The sequence below is a fragment of the Felis catus genome, chromosome D4 (assembly GCF_018350175.1).
Source record: "Felis catus isolate Fca126 chromosome D4, F.catus_Fca126_mat1.0, whole genome shotgun sequence".
Lineage (NCBI taxonomy): Eukaryota > Metazoa > Chordata > Mammalia > Carnivora > Felidae > Felis > Felis catus.
In genome coordinates, this window is record NC_058380.1 from 44,888,520 (window position 1) to 44,909,275 (window position 20,756).

Consider the following 20,756-nt stretch of genomic DNA (forward strand, 5'->3'; position numbering starts at 1 on the left):
AATATAAAAGTACACAGCACCTTGTCTTCCATGGGCTTATTTCAAACCAGTTTAACTAGATAGACTCTTTAATTTCTTTCAACATGCCTTGCAGGCGGATAGGTAATTTATGATATTCTGAATATTAACTTGAGTCCAATGGAGCACTTCCTTCCCTCAAGGCCCCTCTTCCCCACCCCCTTCTCCTCCATGCTTTCAGCCAAAAAGGATCTGGAATTTTGATTTTGTTTGAAACCCACACATATGGGAGGTTTGTAGTTAAACAAAACAAAACACCTCTGGTTAAAATGGCACAGCACTCACTATTATTGCCGACGAGGCTTTACTGAAGGAAACTGCCACCCAGACCGCCAAGAAGCACCATTTCTACACATGGTGGTCCCAGAAAACCGAGCGAAGATCCTTAATCTGAGGATACGGCTTGAGAATCAGACTTTCAAGATTATTATTTTTTCTGCCTCCCTTTGTGAGGACTGACAACTCAATTATTCAGCAGATGGATCCTCTTCTGATCGGTCTTTCATGTTAATGATCGCTAGCAGCTCGTAACAATACTCAGGTTAATTACTTGCTTTGTTGACATGTGGCTCTCTGTTCACTTTTTTTCAATAGTTAGAAAATGTTTGACTCAATTAGCACTTTCCCTTTTCCCTAGTCCCTGGAAGAACTGAGAATGGGTAAGGCAAACTCGGCTTTGCCTGGTAATTTATAGAAATGTGAAGACACACAGCAACGAAGGAAATTCACACTAAGAAGGCCTAACCGTGAAATGGAAGGTCTGTTTTCATCGATTTTATTTGATGGGAAACTTCAAATTCTCATGCATACTTTCAAATGAAGACTGAAAACACATCCGAGGGTGAAATTTAGGGGACTTTTATATTTTTAAGAAATTCTTACTATTTCACTTCATCAGCATGGAGAATAAGATTAGCAATTTTTTAACAAGTCCTAGAACACGGACTTCAAAGGGATAACACCAAACCTGAACCAATGCAGGTGATTTGAGGGGTTAAGAAATCAATACTAAACAAAGTTTTAAAAACCTTTTCTTGTTCTCTCAGTTCCAAGAATGCTCTAAAGAGATTAGAGCTCTTGTGGTACGTGTATTTCTTACCCTAGACTAGCTCAAAGTGAAAGCATATGGACTTTCTTATTATGCTTATAGGTGCATGGAGGAAGTGACATATAACTGAGTATTCCTGACAGATTGATGATTCACATGTGTGAAGCTACATTTATCGAATAAACATATGCCAAGGAACCAGTGGTATGCTATCTAATTGGATAAAGTAATTTTTACCCTCACCAGATAGATGATACTATTCATTTTTCAGTCTCGTTTTGCTAGACAGGTTTAAAAAAAAAAAAAAAAAAGTCTGACAAAGAATCCAAACCTTTCCCTGAAGCCCAGATTGAGCCAAGTCAACTCAAGACTGCCCATCCAGGAAGTGTTCAAGGGCAGTTCTAAAGGCAAGATGGGGGGCTTCAGGAGGGACATACCTAATGCCCCTAACTCCTGACAGTGCCACTCTGGCTGCTCATGAGGGACCCTGGTTCTAATACATACACACACACACACACACACACACACACACACACACACACCACTGGAAGCAGAAATCAGGGCTCCGTAGGTTTAAATTAAATATACAAATATATTCAAAGTCCAAATTCTATTCTTTTGCCAACTTATACTGAAGCACAAATTTACAAAAGAAACCCAAGTTATCTAGTTAGCCAGGCTAGGGCTCTTCCCAACTGATTGGTGATGATGGTTATGTGCTTTAGTCTTCACTTGTCCCTGAAGTGCTTGATGTGTGGTGGGGCCTGGCGGGCACTGGAGGTGGGGGGCACATGGGTGCGGGGAGGTAGGGTAGGGAGGAAGAATGTACTAACCCCTTGAAGAGCCAGTCTGTAACACAATGAGGCTGGGCTGGCATTCACATGTAGGCCACAAAGAAACTGCAGTTGAATGTTAACTGGTGAGGCAGGCAACACTGATATTATCCCTACTCCACAATGGAGGCTTTAAGTTGTGGGCAAACTTTATAAATGAGGTATTTTAATTTTTATGAGATCTTATGCTTTATGCAAAATTTAAAGAAAACATCGTCAGCTAAAGAATCGCCATTTTCCCCGTAAAGCAACGATCGCAAGTTCAAGGACAAGACCATTTAAAATTGTAGGACACCTGTGAAAAAGAATAATTTCCGAAAAGCACAGTTCTTTTATTTTCAAGTTCACAATATTCATCTGATAACTTGGATTAGGCAATTATTCTAGAGGTCACAGGGAATCTGCCTAGACAAACAGATAAGAATAGCTTACATAAATGAGTGTATCAACTCAATGCACTATGAGGCTTTTACAATATTCATGCTCCTTGAAATTAGTTTTAGTATTTAAAATATCCCAGTCTTAATCATTTGTTTGACAAAAGCTCTTCATCAGAACTTTCAAAGTTTTGCCTAGACCTTATCCAAATAACTATATTCTGAGTTGACTATTAAATTAATGTCTTCCTTTTGCTCAAGTTAGGACAATGATAATGACCATTATTTACTCTGCATTTTATTAACGATTTCTTACAATCCCAAAGGATGATCTTCTTTCCTGGAGGAGCACACAGAGACACAGCACCTATACTAATAAAATCTACTCCCATCACCTTAAAGTGCCAAGTAGGTCTGAGCATGACCTCTTGTTCTTCACAAATATATTATTTATCATCCTCCTCAGAAGCCAGCAAGGCAGGTAGTAATATCGCCATTTACAGATGAGGAAACGGAGGATGAAAGATTTAAAGTTGTAAATTACTGTCAATTAGTAAAACAAAGAACCAGGTTTTAAACTAGCTTCAACAGGTATAGTCTTTCTAATTCATTAAATTAGCCTACTTACTGCTGAGGAGGGGGAAGAACACACAGAAATCAGGAGCAGCACCTTCTGTCACCATCCCTACCGGCATCCGTGTAATTAACCCATCCGAGGGAACACACTTTTCATGACAACAGAAGTTCTCTTTTACCCCAACTGTGTGTTTATTCCTAGGGTTGTAGATTCCCATTTATTTGATATCAAGAGGGAGGGTTTGTTTTGTTTTTGTTTTTTAATTAAGGGCTAAACCCTTTTCTGTGCTTTGGGGCACGTGGGTGGCTTAATCAGTTAAACATCTGACTTTGGCTCAGGTCATGATCTCACAGTTTGTGGGTTCGAGCCCCATGTCGGGCTCTGTGCTGACAGCCTGGAGCCTGCTTCTGATTTTGTGTCTCCCTCTCTCTCTGCCCCTCCCCTGCTCTGTCTCTCAAAAATAATAAATAAGCATTAAAAAATAAAAATAAAGGGGCGCCTGGGTGGCGCAGTCGGTTAAGCGTCCGACTTCAGCCAGGTCACGATCTCGCGGTCCGTGAGTTCGAGCCCCGCGTCGGGCTCTGGGCTGATGGCTCAGAGCCTGGAGCCTGTTTCCGATTCTGTGTCTCCCTCTCTCTCTGCCCCTCCCCCGTTCATGCTCTGTCTCTCTCTGTCCCAAAAATAAATAAACGTTGAAAAAAAAAATTTAAATAAAAATAAAAATAAAGTTTTGTGTGCTTTGTAAAAATGATCACACCTAATTTTGCAGAGTCTTGAAGAATGCAAACCCAGCAATTTACCTGGTTGTTGTTGGTTTTTAATAAGGGTGGCGGGGGTTCGTGATGTAGGGGTGAAGAAGCCGAACTGCTTTCACTGTCGCTACCGTCACTTAAGCTAACTCTGAAAAGAAACAAGTCACACGCATCAGTACAGACAGTTCTTAACACATCTATGGAAACAGGCGCAGAAAGCAAGGAATCCAAACGTTAAATCATTGAAAACTTGTTGTAACTCATACAACTGCTAACACATACTGGCGCTTCCTTTGTATTTGGAACCGTGTTGAGTGTTTTGCCGGCTATTTCTCATTTTAATGACCCTTATTTCGACAGATGAGGAAACAGACTTAGACTAGGTCACCCGCCGAAGGGCAAGAGGTAAAAGTGGTGGCTCTGGGATTCAAACCCAGGCAATAGAGCCCAAGGCTGGTGTTCAGCCACTATATTTTACGGGCCCTGTTGATCTCCCTGCTCCAACTCCACCCACCTACTACCATCGAGCATGTTACCCAGGCCTGCAGAAGGTCGGCAAAATCAGTTTGTAGGTTACTATCTTTCCTTCTGAACCGCCCCCCTCCCCCACCACCTCTCTGCGACAGGTGAACACTTCACCAATACAGCGAAAGTACAGGCTGCGGGAGTAGAAACAGTGGCGAAGGAGAATATGTGTCAGTCGCACAACAGCCCTGTGTGACTGACAGCTCAGGGGGACATCGAGGATGGGCTGTGTGAAGCCCAACGTGCTAGACCCACGCCAACTATTTCTACCGTGCGGTGATTCAAGGCTGGCCCTGGTTTTGAACACTGATACAACAATTCATTCGAAATCTACTTCAGCAAGACGAAAAGACAGTGTGTTTGGGATACCTGTTTAAAGAACCCTAATATCTTTCGACAACCAAAGATGACAAAAATACAACCCCTCCCCTGTTTTTCTCTTTTCAGAACAAAATAGAATTTTCTTCCAGCCAGAGTACAAGATATTTCTTTATTCTACACTGGTGTATGTATACCCTCTTTCTGAAATGCCCTTCAGAGTCTGCTCCCTCTCCTGGGCTATACAGTCACCTAATATAATATTCTTTTCAGAGACAGAAAATGCTCTAGAAATCAGGACAGTTTTTCTTTTGCTCTGAATAGGCAATCACATTCCAGCCCTGTAATATATTCAGATAGACGAGATACAAGATAGGAAATGAAAAGGATACACTGGGACATCCTTTTAGCAAAAACTGATGGAACTTGTTTTTCTTAACTAAATTACATTAATGAAGTGTTCAGTTGAAGCGCTGCTTTAAAATGCTTCTTGACTGAAGTGGTAAGGCTGAGTATTTAAGCTGATTAAACAGTGGGGACTTTACAAGTGCAGGGAAGACCAAATGTTACCCAGGCGCTGCTGTGCTAACAGCACATGGCAGGCGGGAAAGACGCGGATCTCTAACAACGTGCATGGCATCAGACAACACGCGAGCGTGTGGGATTTGACCTGCACGGACTCAGGGGAAGGGGTACCAAGGGGGTGAGCCTCCACAGTCACAGAACATCTAGATTTTCTAAATAACAATAACTGGAAATTGGCTCAATAGGTCACGCGTTTTTCATCAGGTAAATGTGAGAGCAGTCGGGGTTTGGGGCTGTTATAAAATATGCTCACGGCCACATTCTGGTCCTTTTTTTAGGTCTTTCTGTCCTACCCTTTAGTTTACTTCTTGGCAGATTAAAAAATTCTAAAGGGAAATGTTACAAAGCCAAGGCCATAAGGCTCCTTATTTTCTCCTATTCAAAAAAAAAAAACACAGATCGATGAGTTTGGGGGACAAGGTAGAGGAAGAGGTATTGAGGGTAAGTACTGAGTGGCCACACGGAAGAATCACTGAGGGGTCTGAGAGGGCATATACTCCAAGGAGCCCTTCTCCAAGGACGCTGAGGAAATACCAATTAGGAAACACATGATCTGTCCAGTTTGGGTTAAGATGGTATTCTTTTAAGGAATTTTAGGGCCTTTTACACAGTAATGGGTAATGGGAAAAGATTTAATGCGAAGTATTATAAATGTAATTGGATTTTAAGTTCAAGTAGATTCATATTTTTTCTACTCAAACACATTAAAGTAAGCATGCCTATTTGTTTTCCTCGTGATAAAGAAATAAAACCCTCAAGGCAATTTCAAGTTGACTATTAATTATAAGTGACATGAATTACCATCTTCTAATGTGGAATTATGCCTCACAGCATTAAAGCTACTTAAGGAACCTAATTGTCAGCACACTTAAAAGGAATTTATTTTCTGGAAAACACACACAGGTGATCCTAGTTTTAATTAGGTCACACACATAATTCACTGGAGCCAATTACATATTTCCAGCTACAAACAGCAAACATGTTTCCTTAAATTCTGAGACTAGAGCAACGGATCTACTATGCACATTCTTCAAATGAGAACGGAGTTTACTTCAGCTGTCAGTCCTGCTACCTTGACGTATGCTTTCAAGAACAAGGACTCCTAATAGGACGTTTTCCCCACAGAATGTTTAGAGGAAAAACCTCTGCTCCCTGAGAAAAGGGATACAGAGTTCCCTGTAAAGGTGAATATAAGCACGCCAAGGGGACCCAACGGACACGAATGTGACCAGTTACCGCAGGCACGGGGTTTGGTGTTTCACACCTTTGCTGTGGTTCCACTGGGAAGGCTAGGGAACAGGCAGGCTTCCACCGCAGGGAGCTGCAACCCTGGGAAGTCACTCACCTGCGGCTTCGGCTGCCTCCTCTATTTACAGGTCTCTCCATCTCGGAGTCATTGTCATTATCCTCTGCCTCATCTGATTCCTCCTCATTGTCATCCGAATGTAGATCTTTCATTATTGACCTTAAAGGACCTGAGGAATGACAGTAAACACAATCAATCACATGACTTCAAGCACACTTAGTCATATTAGACACACAGGACTGCTCACCAGCACTGAACACTGGTCACAGAAAACAAACAAACAAACCCATTATTATATATACTTATACAATTTACAAAACAAATTTGGTAGTTTCGGGAATGTCATATCTAACCAAAACACTATTGTTTTCAGAACAGATGCCCCAGGATGTTCATCGGAAAATCTCTATTTCCTAGGAATGTGTTACTGTGTATTTTTTTTCTCTAAGAAAAATTACAACTAAAAAGGAACAGAAAGGTCTATTAGTAAATTGAATGTTTTGTTAGGTTAATCCATGTATTGAAAAGTTGAGGCTAATAAATCACCACGGTTGTAACTTGTTCTTGGCAATGCAGCCTTTGTGTGGTAGTTTTTGATCTATTAAGGTTTAGCTGTTCCTTTTATTTCAAGGTCAATTTCAGGTCAAGCAAGCATTTCAGTCAAGTTCAGATTATAAAGTATTTCAATTCCATGGTGTAAGGTCCTATCTCTGATCTTCATATTGATCTTGGACACCAGGTCTTGGGCAAGCAACAATGTTGTGCAGCCAATTTTTATTTTGCTTAAGAAATTCCTGGCAAAATACCAGCATATATTTACATAAATAAAACCATGCAATAAATCAGATGCCCAGAAAATTCAAGAGAGTATCCAGCATAAGATGGGACAGAGAGAGAGAGAGGGAAAGCCATAACTAGTTTTACTCTAGAACAGGACATAACTGGGGGGGGGGGGGGGAGGAAAAAAAATTCAGATTCAGCATGGCTTATTTTCATTTGACTGCTCTAAATGTGATGAAAACAAGACCACTCTCGTTAATGTTAAAGAAGACACCGTGGAGGCAATCAAGAAAGTGAGAGAGGCATTTTTATTCTGGATTAGGCGAGTCCTAAAGTCTCATCTATGACATAAATATCTCAGCTATCACTAAGTCAGTTCTAAAATAAGCGTTGATTCTTCGCAATCTCACACTCTGCAAAACCCAAATGTCTCTGCTTTTGTAGTGGGCTTATATCTTTGGAAGTGAGCGTAACAAGAAATTTGAATAGCCAAAATGGTCAGTGTCTTTTATTTTTTTCCTGGAAGCTTAGCCTTAGCCCAAATACATACAACAGTTTAATCCTTTTCAAAACACAGAAGACCATCAGGAATTGAGTATGGTCAATGAGAAAGGGAAAGTGCAACATGATGCTCAAAACCAAATTATTCCTTGATACGATCTCACTTTTCATGTTTAAAAAAAAAAAAAAAAAAAAAGGAGACCTTATTTGAAGATTTCCACACACGGAAATGTGTAAAATACACATTTGGTTAATGTTCTGGTTTAAACGTGTTAGATTTCTTTACATTTAAATCTCATTATTTTAAAGTTCAACTAGAGGGAAAATATGTTTTAAAGACAGCAAATTAACACTTGCCAAAGAAAACAGGTCTATTAATCTGTAGAAGAAATAAATAAATAAAATGAAAGACATCCAGGAGGGAGAGTAAAAACCTATTTCTCTATGTCGCAGCCTCTCAACTCCAGCTTTTGCTATTGTATTTCCTTGGGGAGCTCCCTGGAATGGGCTAGGTCTATAATCCTTTTGTAAAATGGGACTCTGAAGGCAGGGACTGGAAAAGGGGGAATTTCTAGAGGCCGGCCTCATACATCAGAACAATACTCCAGTTCATTCCTAGGGGAAATAAATACAACTGCATAAAAGCCAAGTTATCATTCAAATAATAAAACAGTAGAAAATAAGGCCATAAATCAACTCATTAAGATGTTTTATGAGAAAAACGTCTCCCAGTTTGCCTGGGAGATACTGATACCTTGTTGCCTTGTCTGGGATGGTGTGAAGCTGGAGCTGGAACTGGAGCTGGAACTGGCAGGACTGGGCTGTTCAGACTTGAAAGAAGAGAAAGCCACAATCAATACATTTGGGGGGGGGGGCATCACACATCCAAAATTAAAAACAACATTGTTGCCCCCAAATATTCTGCTCTTCAAAAACGGTCTGGCACTGCGTAAGAACAATGGCAACACGATGCATTCGGCCAAAAGCGGTGACACAGGAGAGTCACGCTGTCCTCTGTGTTTTGTCCGCCATATTTTTACTAGACGCAGAAACAAGTATACAAATTCAAGGATGATGAGACAAACACCTGGGTGCTACATGAGGGAAGAACCTGGCTTTGATTTCACGCCCGTGTTTACTGCTATCCAAATCTCCTTCTAAAAGATTACCTTGATTGCCCTTTCTGCAATGTTTGATGGACTCGACCGGTTAAAACATAGTGGTAATGAGGCCAAGGTCACTGGTTCAATCACATTATGAGCCAGTTAATTTCACTCTGGTCCAAGGCCATGACCCAACCCTAACCCCATTCATCCACAGTTTGCAAATAGAGGTAATGTTCACAAGGAGATCTGGCCAAGTCTCACAAATGAGTCATGGGGAAATGTTGCCACCACTTAAAAAAACAAAATTAAAAACAAAAAGCACCCTTTAATTCCACAGCCTACAGATGCAGGGAGAAAGCATCATACACGTGTCCCACTCCTTCACCATGGACTCTCCTCATCCTCTAATACCCAGGACAAATGCCACTCCCTCCCTGGCCTGTCCAACTCACAGGTGTCTTCCTTTTCCAAACCCACTGAAAACGTGGCTCTCATCTGTTTGCTTCTGTGATATGCTGCAGTGTCGCGCGACCTGTGATGCATGTGTCTTTTCCCTCCAGCAGACTGCGGGGACTTGAAAAGGCAGGGGTGCGGGGGTCTCTCTGGTGCTTCTTGTTATCACCTCATACTTAGCATCAAGCACTGCATACAGCAGGCACTCTGTATCTGTGACTGAAGGCAGAGCATCAGGCCCTCTGTTCCACCATCTGCCACTTTCTAGAAGGCTTTGCAGTAGGTAAAAACGGGAAGAGCAAATGCATGGACAGAACAGTGCAAAGAATTTGATCATACCATCAACACAGTCGAATTTTACGGATTTAGGCCAAATTTAACATAACTTACTGTTGGTACATTTGGCTGCAAGAGTGGGCTATTTTCACCTACTTTCTAATGTGCTCACAGCCTCACCTACACACTCATGTTATCCGAGAAAAACATGAGGTCTTTCCATGTACAGGACCTATCTTCTTTCTACGTTGCTCAGTGGGCGCCCGAGTTATCAGGGCCACGTGGAAGACAAACTAAGAGCACCAACGGAAGCCGCTCCATGAGGAGAACCTCAGTCCCGTCGATAATGCGGTTTTCTTACCACCGACTGTTCCATCTCCCTGCCCCCCACCGACTCCCAACCCCCTCCTCCCCCGGCAACACCGAGATCCAGACTCAGACACAAGGAAGCACTTTCAGGCCTTCCAAATGCACACTTCACGTCCTCGGGCTGGACGGGAAAACAGGTGTCAGCAGTTTACCACTCATCCCGCAGGAAAAGAGCCAGACAGGATCTCTAATGAGCAGCAGGCGGCCACCAACCCTTCACCGCTGCAAGAGGTACCAGAGACGTGCCGCACGATGTCCTCCACGCTGCTGTCTGTGGCCCACACACAAGAGGTGGTTCACGAGCACAAACGCCTGTGTGAGGCGCTCTTCGTGTCTGCTGAGTGGCGCGTCCACTGCCGAGCCACAAAGGTGAGCTGCCCACCACACGGGCGTTGGGCCAGCAGTCGTGTGCAATGCCCAGCTGCAAAACATTTCCCCTGGGTGCCTTGGAGCACTCCTTTTCCTCTCCAGGGCGCTCTTTTCAGCCATGAAAAGTGTCTGCAAATGGTATTCTTTTGAGAGCTCTGGAAACCATGTGGGAGCCAAAAAGGAGGTTTCCTTACGAGTGAGTGGAGGGAGCTCTAGGTCCCTCTCCTGCGGGACCAGTCTTGTTGCACTGGACTCAAAGGAGCCGTTCTGCCAGAGCTATTTGCTGAGAGTGACATTAATGGGGCAAGCAAGAGGGGATGGTGGCCATCTCTGCAACCACCCCCTGCCAAACTTGATCCATCTGCCTCAAGCATCATGCCAGGGCCAGAACCAAACTTGCAGGCAGCCTTCTTTTAGCTTCTTAACCACAAACAAGGTTAATAATTCCACAGTTACCATCAGAAAATTGACCAAGAGTAAAGAACAATACAACAGGAGAAAAAGGCTTTCGTTCAATGTTTATCATTACCACGCCTGATCCGCACAGGATTTAAGGGCGATAGTGCTTAATTCACTGCAACTATGAACACAGAAAGTTTAAAGCAACAGAGGTGAATGGAAAAGGATACAATGTTGAATGCTGGACAGCAGATTCCAATGTCCTGGGAGCTTTTTGTAACCAGAACAGGGATTTGTGGTTTGGGAGCCAAGAAGACCCCTTGGGATGATCAAAGACAGTGAGTCTCCCACTTTCATGGGCATTAGAATTACCCGAAGGACTTGTTAAAACACAGACAGCTGGGTCCGACTCCAGAGTTTCTGAGTCAATAATTCTGGGATAGGGATGAGAACCTGGATTCCATAAAAGTTCCCAGGTGATGCAGCTGCTGTTCTGGGGACCAACCCGACTTCTAAGAACCGCTGATCAAGGATCCAGAGATTCATAGCCATGGATATTCATCAGAATCAGTTAGGGGGGGATTCTATCCATATGGAAATTCTGACTCAATGGGTCTGGTGTGGCGGGTCGGGGCATATTTATATTGCAAAAGCTCAACAAACAGTATTAATGAAAATTCCAAGCAGAACACCACTGATACTAGGTTAATCATTTCTTTCCTTCTAAATGCAAACGCATGTTTTGGAAAGAATCTTAAATTTATGAAAGCGGAAGAGAAAAAAAAAGCATCATGAGAAAAAATAGAAACTGATTGATGTTTCTAGAAGTAGCATCCTTGCCTTCTCATCAAAGTGTTTTGCAAGAAAAGCACCCTGAAAAAAATGCAGTTACCACTCAATAAAGACACTTAAGAAGCATGTACAAAAATCACATCATAGTGGATGGGCCTTAAACTTACCTAACCAGACCACAGCAGAATTCGACTCGATGTTAACTGCTCAAAAAGCTATTCTACTAGATGGGGCTGACACAGTCTTACAGTTTATCATATCCAACAAGCAACAACAAAAAAGCGTTGCTCACTTTAAGTCTATATTTTATTTGAACATAAAATCAGATTTACTCTCCAAAAACACAAATCAAGGATGACTTTATAAATGAGGAAAGGTTGTTTTTTTCTTTTTAAAAAAAACTGTTCACCATAAAGAGAGCTAGATTAAGATCTTTACAGACCCCAAGGACTGAAAAGATCATTGCTTCCTCTTGTCCCCTCCTTACATGTATATGTGCCAAAACCTAAGTGTAAGGGAACCTCAGTGAGGTTCTGATTATTTCCATTACTAATTGGATGCTTGTTTTTGAAATATCGGGGCGCCTGGGTGGCGCAGTCGGTTAAGCGGCCGACTTCAGCCAGGTCACGATCTCGCGGTCTGTGAGTTCGAGCCCCGAGTCAGGCTCTGGGCTGATGGCTCAGAGCCTGGAGCCTGTTTCTGATTCTGTGTCTCCCTCTCTCTCTGCCCCTCCCCCGTTCATGCTCTCTCTCTGTCCCAAAAATAAATAAATAAATAAACGTTGAAAAAAAAAATGAAATATCAAAATCTGCCCCACCAAAAAAAGTTTTGGCCTCTTCCTGTTTAGGCCCAAAGGACACATGCATAACTGACCTCCTAAGTTCTCAAACGCTAGACATGAAGCTTAAACAGTGTGTTCCACAGGGACCGAAGCCTGGGCTTAAGCACCTCAAGTTCTATGACACTCATTATCATATCAAGCATTCACTGAGTGTTAAACTTGGGAATCTCTCTCTCACCTTGCCTGCTCAAGCCTTTCCCAGTATCTAATAAAAACCTGACTTTATTCGGATAAAAAACAATCATCTCAATTTCTACTGCTTCAGCATTAAGGTCCTCAGAGAGCAAGGGCACTGAACCTCAGGTGGAAGGGATAATGTTAAATTGTGCAATGGAATCAAAATCCCTAGCCCACTACTGTTACAGGGTACCTCATCAACATCTGGTTGCTACCGTTACTTACAATAGACCCCAGAGTCCTCTTTTGCCTAAAACAAGATCTATCTTTACTACTAAAACAATGGGCCTACCAAGATTTGCAATGGAATCTTCAACATTAAATGGCTATGCGAAATCATTTTATAATGGATTTTCTACGGAGGATTATTTTTGTTCAAGACGAGTAAGAAAAACCACATGTTTACAACTCGTACGAGTTAAGCGCTTCAGAAGAGAACACCTGTCAAGGCAGGTCACGCGAGAGGGCTTGTAAATCTGGCATTGTTTCTTACGATGGGAGCAAGGCTTCCTCCTTAGGTGATCAGAAGGCAGAAGAGGCCATCTTTTCTCGGAGGCCGCTGTATTTCTGAACAGAATTTCAACTTGATCTTTAAAGCAATCAAAATAAAGAAAAAAGGGGGAGAATAATATATGCCTTTTTTTTTTCTTCAGCGGAAAGGGAGAGAATATAACTAGTTAAACAGAAATGATTTTAGATACATTGCTACTTGTTTTCCACAAAATTTCTGCCTTGCTGGGTAAAAGAAAACATAGAGCCTGCAATAAAAATGATCTTTTTTGCACAAATATCCAGAAAGACTGTGTCAAGGGTGAGTGCTAAACAAAGAAATCACAAATGTAATACACTTTATTTATATCTCTATCAACTTTTGTGACTAGAGTACTAGGTTCTTGTCAGTTTAGTGCTTCCTTCACTAAAAATTAATAATCATCTGACACTTTTTTTCCTCAGCATATAATACCATTTAAATTTTTTTTAATGTTTATTTTTGAGAGAGAGAGAGATACAGAGAGCAAGTAGGGGAGGGGCAGAGAGAGAGAGAGAGAGAGAGGGAGACATAGAATCTGAAGCAGGCTCTAGGCTCTGAGCTGTAAGCACAGAGCCCGATGCAGGGCTCGAACCCACAAACCATAAGATCATGACCTGAGCCAAAGTTGGTTGCTTAACCGACTGAGCCACCCCGGCGCCCCAGCATATAATATCATTTAAAAGACTATCTCATTTATGATGGATGTTAACTGAACTCACAGTGGCAATCATTTCACAATATATCCACGTATCAAATGATTACATTATACTCCTTAAACTAATACAATTTTATACATCAACTGTATCTTGATATAACTGAAAAAAAAATAAGACTACCTCATTTAGTCTCTCTTCTATAAGAAACTGAAGATAATCCAACTCAGCTTTCAAATATACACTTAATTCATTTTTAAAGAAAAATGACATATCCATTTTAAACAATTACGGGAAATGTTCATCATAGGAGTGTAGTCTCTTACCAAATTCCCATTGATAGGTAATATATGGTGATAGGTATGTCAACAAAAGGTAAGCTTGCAGGCAAGCAAAGAACTAAGTATTAAAAAGTTGTGAAATAACACGGATTAAGTTAATCTCACAAGAATGATGCAAGAATTATCAAAAGGGCAGACATGAGAACTTTTATTTTCATTTGATTTTACACTAATAACCGCTTCAAAATAAACATGCTAAAAGAACAAAACTTTATTATATAGAAAGATAATATATCTTTGTGTCACTCTATCATATTATTTCCTTTGCTTGACCATTAGAAAGGCAAGTGTTACGGACTGAATGTGTTCTGCTAAAATTCATATGTTAAAGGCCTAAACCCCCCCACAGGATGGTATCTGGAGATGAGGCATTTGGGAGGTAATTAGGGTAATTTGGGAGGTCATGAGGGTGGGGCTTTCATGATAGGATTAGCGCCCTTATTTAGAAGAGACACCAAGAGCTCTCCTGCCCAGCATGTGAAGACACAGTGAGACGGAGCTGCAAGAAAAAAACCCTCACAGGGGAACCAAATCAGGCAGCACTTTGAACTTGGCCTTCCCAGCCTCGAGAACATAGGAAATCTGTTAAGTAAGCCACCTACTCTGTGGTATTTTGTTACAGCAGCCCAAGCTGATTAAGACAAAAGGGCATATTTTTTATCCCCATTTTACTGATGGTGAAACCAAAGCACAGTAAGATTAAGCGGCCAGTAGGTAACAGTCAGGAGGATTAGCATCCAAGTTTCCTGACTTCTAATCCAGTTCTCTTTCCACTTACACCTTGAAAAAGCAGAATTAATTTAAAGCAGCGTTCTGAACACACTAACACCCTGTGATAACACTAGTCAGGGAACAGAGTTTTCTATGTCACTGTCGAAGCTGCACTGAATATCCTTCTGTCCATGAGGGACTTCTTGTGATCGGTACCCAAAACAAACCAGTGATAAAACCCTGCATCCCTGGGTCTGAATGTGCCTGTGTCAATTGCTTCTAACACTTGTCCAATCAACACTACAACAGATCCTGGCTACTCCCCTCACCAGTTCAGTAAGTTTTGCTTAAAACAGCAAGGAGTTTTCTCCTAGAATGGCCCTGATCCTCTTGACATTGGTACCGATCAAGAAGACTGACATCGGGCGACACGCTACAATCCTTTATTTTATTTACCTTCTAAAGTGATCTACTCTTGTTATTCAGCTCTTCTATACAATCCATACACATAACCCTCGGAAAAAAAATAGATGTAATGTTTTAAATAATCTGTCAACAGGTCTTTCTTTGAAAACAAAGAGAAAGTGGGGAAAGGACACCGGAATAGGAAGCTACAACTTTTATTGCTTAACAGTTACTCAAGCCTGTGACCAAAGGGTTGGCAAACCCTCTCCATTTGCAGGTATTATGACAAATGAAATGAACTTGATGTTAAATTGTAGGTGTATTTAGCCTGCGGGGCCCTTACATTTTCAAAAGCTATTGTCATGCCTGTCATTTTCTGGTAAGAGAGCAAGATCCTAAGAACTGCCCTCTCTTCTGTAAGCAAACCAGAAGCCTTATTTCTGTTACATATGCCACTTACGGACAAAATCATCCTGCAAGCCCAGATAATTGGCTGTATATTGTGGTGCCTCTGTTTTGAGCATTTGCCGCCTTCTTCCTTATTATTGTCACCTTCACTGTTATTATTAAATGCTGTCATCATTTGTGCCCATCACCCCCAGTGTGAGAACACAGAATCCCATTAGGAAATGAAATGGCCTTGGGGAACAAGGGCCTATAAATCTTTCCACGAGACCCTTTTCCACACTTAGGGATGGCTATAATTTTCTTTTAGCTTCCTCTCTTTTAAACACAAGAGCCCCAACTCTTTTATCATCACCGGTTGTACTTGGAAGGCTGCTACTGACTATTGTGGCCAGAACATATGATCTTCCAAAAAATCCAGTTGTTGCAGGATGGTGTATATTCCAGATGTGTGCCCCAAATCACACACTTGTTAAGAGCTTTAGGAATGAGAAATTATCTGGAAACAGACCATTTATAGTTGCACTCCCTCTAAGCATGTTGTTATTCCGTGAGCGAAGACCATGTGCATAGAAGTTGTGTTTCACAACTGGCCATAAAATATACCACTGGGTTGTTAAGCCAGAGACTTATCTTTTAACTGCTCGCTCTCTCCTTCTCTCTCTCTCTCTCCCTCTCCCTCTCCCTCCCTTCTCTCTCTCTCTCTCTCTCTCTCCCTCTCTCCCTCTCTCCCTCTCTCCCTCTCCCTCCCTTCTCTCTCTCTCTCTCTCTCTCTCTCTCTCTCTCTCTCTCTCTCTCTCTCGTGTATTTTGAGGATTAGGGTAGAGAAAGAAAAAAGTTACAAGTGACAGGGTTTAGAGCTGTAATGCCTCACAAAAGAGAAAGAAAAAAAAAAGTTTCCTCGCAGAATTGCCCCATAATTAACCACTATTGAAGGGGACCACTGAACATTAGAACACCATTGCTCATCAGTTAACAATAAGATCCTGAAACCGTTGTCAGAACAACTATTCAGTTCCTTGTGAAATAACCCACCTGTGCAGTGCAGGAGACGCCTGAAATATTGTAAAAGTATTGTTGCATTCTTTCGCCATATAAGGGCAGTGTTGAACAAAGTCCTCAAAGTATGTTATATGCGGTTGTAACTCTCAGTTTTGGATTATAAAACTTAAAATATTAAAGTAAATTAAACAGAATGAGTTCAGGGTATCAAAAAGATGTAGTTAATTGAAATGAAGTAAAGCACAGATACACCTGAAGAGATCATCTGTCAAGACATTAAACTGCATTTTCTCATTAACTTTAGACCTTTTTTAAAAAAGTGGCTTACTTTAAAACGGCCATAGCGCATGTGATGGACAGCTATAGAACCTTTATAGTCTTACACAAATGTCAAGAAGTTTTATTAATTTTAATCTTTGGACATCTTAGAGAATTTCCCCCATTAAATGCGAAGCTTAGATTTACTATCCTAGCAGCAGCATCAAGACTCCATTTTATTTGCTAAGACCTTTCCTTCCGTGGTACTTTGATTTCCAAAATAACCAAAGTCCACTGGGGAAAAAGTATTGATTTAAAACCATCCGATCATCACCAGGTCAAAACGCAACATTTCTCATTATCAGTCTATGATTTATATCACAAAGATTGCTGACAGTTGCAAGCATTAAGTCTTTACACGCCCATATCTCCCTAATTAAAATAACAGTGTGCTTTCCCTTTCTTCTGGATCAGCACTCCAAAGTTCCATGGGGGTGGGTATGTGCATGCATGTGCATATAGATGCATGTAAGATAATCCGTGGGGGTAGAAGAAAATAATAGAACCCTTACTTATTTTCTTTTTAATTTTCCAGTATTTGTATGTGCCTTCTTGTACGGAATGTTAGCACAGTCACTGCTACAATTTAGAAATATACATACCTTGGGGATACAAGTTTATCGAGAGAGATGAGCTTTAACCTCAACTCTGTAGATACTTATCAGCTTGAATTCTGTAAGTTACCTGCTCAAATCTTAATTATATCACATAGATTACAAATTCTGGAGTGATAGGTGCTAAATACACAAGGCAGTGTCATATCAGTTTATTTAGAGACCATCCAGATTTTTGTATTTTATATTTTACACTCAAAATTTACTTAGAGCTTAAATTTTAACTTTGAAGTTAAATAGAAATACTCTAACAAAGCTCCTTGTCAAATAAGAGGTAACACAGACTTATTTAAAAGATTTTAAAGTGCACAAAGATCTTAAAAACTCAACACAAAATGCTTAACATGACCTCCCCGCAATTTGAGATTATCTTTACTGTGGGTCTGTCTGATAATTTTATAGTGTTTGCTGAAAATTACACACTAAGGGGAACTGAAAATTTTATAAACAGCCTAACATCTAAATATGCTATACTTAACATTCGCTTCTATCTAAAGTGTTAAGTACTAACACAAAGTTGATAAAAATAAAACTCTCTTTAAGAATTCCCCTCTATTTAATGAAAACAAATGAAAATAGCAAAAACACAGCCATTTAAGAGATTGTTCTCATGTGAACACATTAGGAGGTGGGGGGTTTTTGTTGTTGTTTTCTTCTTAATGCACCCCCTTAAAAACTGTGGCATTTGGGATCAACACATTCCCTATTAGTAATATTAAATTCTTGTCAAGAACAGGAGGAAAGCTACCGCTTAGAAGACTCTAAAGGAACCTACACTTCCATGCACACATATAAGCCCAACAGTTGCTTTTCTTCATAAATCAATCTATTGTTGCACCTCATAATGAGAAGGCAGATTTACTGCCTTTTACCGCCTTTTCTCACCATCAGAAAGATGCCTATTTGGGTAATAGGACGTTTCTCTTCTTCAAGGGTGTTTGGGATTAGGGAGGCAGGGGCAAGAACCTTTAACATCTGCTCCCTTCAAGTGAATGACACCTCCAATTCTCACAGCCGGGATGCTGAAAAGCAAATGCCCATAAGTTGACAAAATTCTCTAACTTGAAGAAGCACAACTCTTTAAATATACTGAAGACACAGCTCTAAAACGCACATGTGGGATTTGAAGGTTATACTGTAAAACTGTAAAATGTATCATTTTGCTTGCTAACATTGTAATTCAACTGCCATAAAATCATCATCATAGAACAATAGGAGTTTTGGAATAAAGACCTTTGACTCCATTATCGTGAATTTTCTCTAACTCTGAAAACACATCTAAAGTACAGGCTGGTAAGACTTTAATCATTTGTGATCTCAATATTGTACAGTAAAAACAAGATAGTTTATAATATAGACTAACATTCTTCTGGCTTTATTTACTTATTTTTCCCTTAGGGAGAAATATTTAAGAATTGTGAACTTTAGACTTTAATTTAAAAACAAGAGAAAGGCACTCAACAGCATCTAACTCCTAACCATCTGCCTGTTAAAAATACATACACACACACACACACACACACACACACACACACACACACGTACGCACCCACTCACTCTAGTTAGGCTAAACATTCTCAGCAAGTAAGTAGATCTTGATGGATCTAAACAGAAGTTTCAGTAATCATAGTTCTACTTTTGGAAACACGGCTATCTTTAACAAGCATCATGATTCCTACTCGCAAATGCAATCAACCACAAATTAAAAGCAAAGAGGCACCAGCCACTACAAATAAATGAAGTGGGGCAGGTACTGGATTCAAGAAGAACCTCTATTTTTGGACAAAACTACATGATGTCTTGTGTCCGAGAATATGGCGTATTGCCTAGCGAGCTAGGCTTCTTGTTACTTTGGGCTATCTTTTGTCACTTAAGCAATGCTTTCTGACAGTTTTACAGGCTGTTATCCCAAGGACTTCAGTATTTATGGCCTTTATTCGCTTGGGCTTTCTGCTCTTATCCACTGGTTACTAATCACTAAATAGATTTTTTTTTTTTATGGGACTGAAATTAGCTCAAAGGACGTCCTTCAACAATGGCAGCTCAGGACAGCACCGGCTAAAGGTCTTCTCCTCGGCCCTCTTCCTTGCTCTCTTCAATTTTCTCTTCCTTACAGACAAGTTAATGAGGATTCAGATTCACACTGTTCAATTAGAGCCACAGCACACATGATTTATGGCATTCTCAGAGGATGGTTTGGAACTGCTTCTGAATTGATCCTCAGAAACGCATTCAATTTCAATATCTCAAGAATGATTTAAAGACCCACACTTGTTTTTTTTAATCTTCATGAAACAAGAGCATTCCCTCCTCGTACAATCATTATTCAGGAAAAGCTCAATTCTAGAATCCTTAACCATACCCATCCAGGCATGCATGTTTCAAATACATACATTTTATTTTAAAACTTTAGCACATTTAGCTTATCATATGGCAAATTTCTTCCTATAAAGACTACTTATCACCTTTTTGTCCACTACACATAAAAGACCAAGTGCTGAAAAGCGAGAATAAAACACAGACTCTTCTTTCCACTTAATTACATTTGACTTAAACATCTCCTAAGAGATTGGTTTTTATCTTATAACAATGTGAAATGTGTAACAGGTCAAGTCCTCTTTACCAGCTGACTGCTCGAAACCTGAAAGGCAAATTAGTCTAGAAAGCGGTGTTTTCTTATCAACTAAAAACCTGAAAGAAAATTAGAAATACCGATATTATTCTCATAAACTTCCTGATGAACTAGGCAAACTGCACAATTGCCCGAGTGTGGCCAAGCAGTGGGGGAGGGAAGTGAGGGAAGGCGAGAGGAGCTGCCTGTGAAGCAAAACTAAGGCTCTGCTCACTGCTCTAGAATAGAATTTACTAAATATGACTCTTCCTGGAATGAAAGGGAGCTATTATGATCAGCTTCTGTTTTCTCTGAAATTATGCTGGAATGAAAACATTTAAAAAGGAAATGCTATTCAAAAAAAAAAAAAAAGGTTTCTTAAGTCTTTAGATATTTCCATGCCTGGGTAAAAACCGTATGTTCTACCCCACCAGAAAAAAATAATTTTAATTTACGAGATTAGTATTTACATGAAATTACTTTGCCCACTTATATAAAACATTAACTATTTGGACATCTAGAGACCCATATGGTAAATTCTCCTGGAATATAGTTCCAAGGAAATTTATTTCTGCCAATGAATGTCCACTCATTCTGATATCCCAACATAAAACTACATAACTCTCATACTTCTCTAGGATAAAAATAATGGTAGACCTTATTGCCCATGTATAAACTTTGCCCAACTCTGAATAAATCCTACGGTCTTTAAATTTTGTTACTACTTAACTTGGTTTTTGTCACATGTATTGTTTTGTCATA

At 40.5% G+C, this 20,756-nt stretch overlaps 1 protein-coding gene across 2 annotated transcripts in view; it reads right to left on the reverse strand.

Moving 5' to 3' along the window:
• Positions 1 to 20,756, reverse strand: part of MLLT3 (MLLT3 super elongation complex subunit) — a 289,433-nt gene that overhangs the window by 13,248 nt on the left and 255,429 nt on the right. For both annotated transcript variants that reach the window (XM_045043401.1, XM_023242352.2), the window contains exons 6-8: positions 8,375 to 8,450; positions 6,379 to 6,508; positions 3,654 to 3,753 (exon numbers count right to left, since the gene is read on the reverse strand). In XM_045043401.1, coding sequence (XP_044899336.1) covers positions 3,654 to 3,753; positions 6,379 to 6,508; positions 8,375 to 8,450 — 306 coding nt within the window. The remainder of the gene's footprint in view (positions 1 to 3,653; positions 3,754 to 6,378; positions 6,509 to 8,374; positions 8,451 to 20,756) is intronic.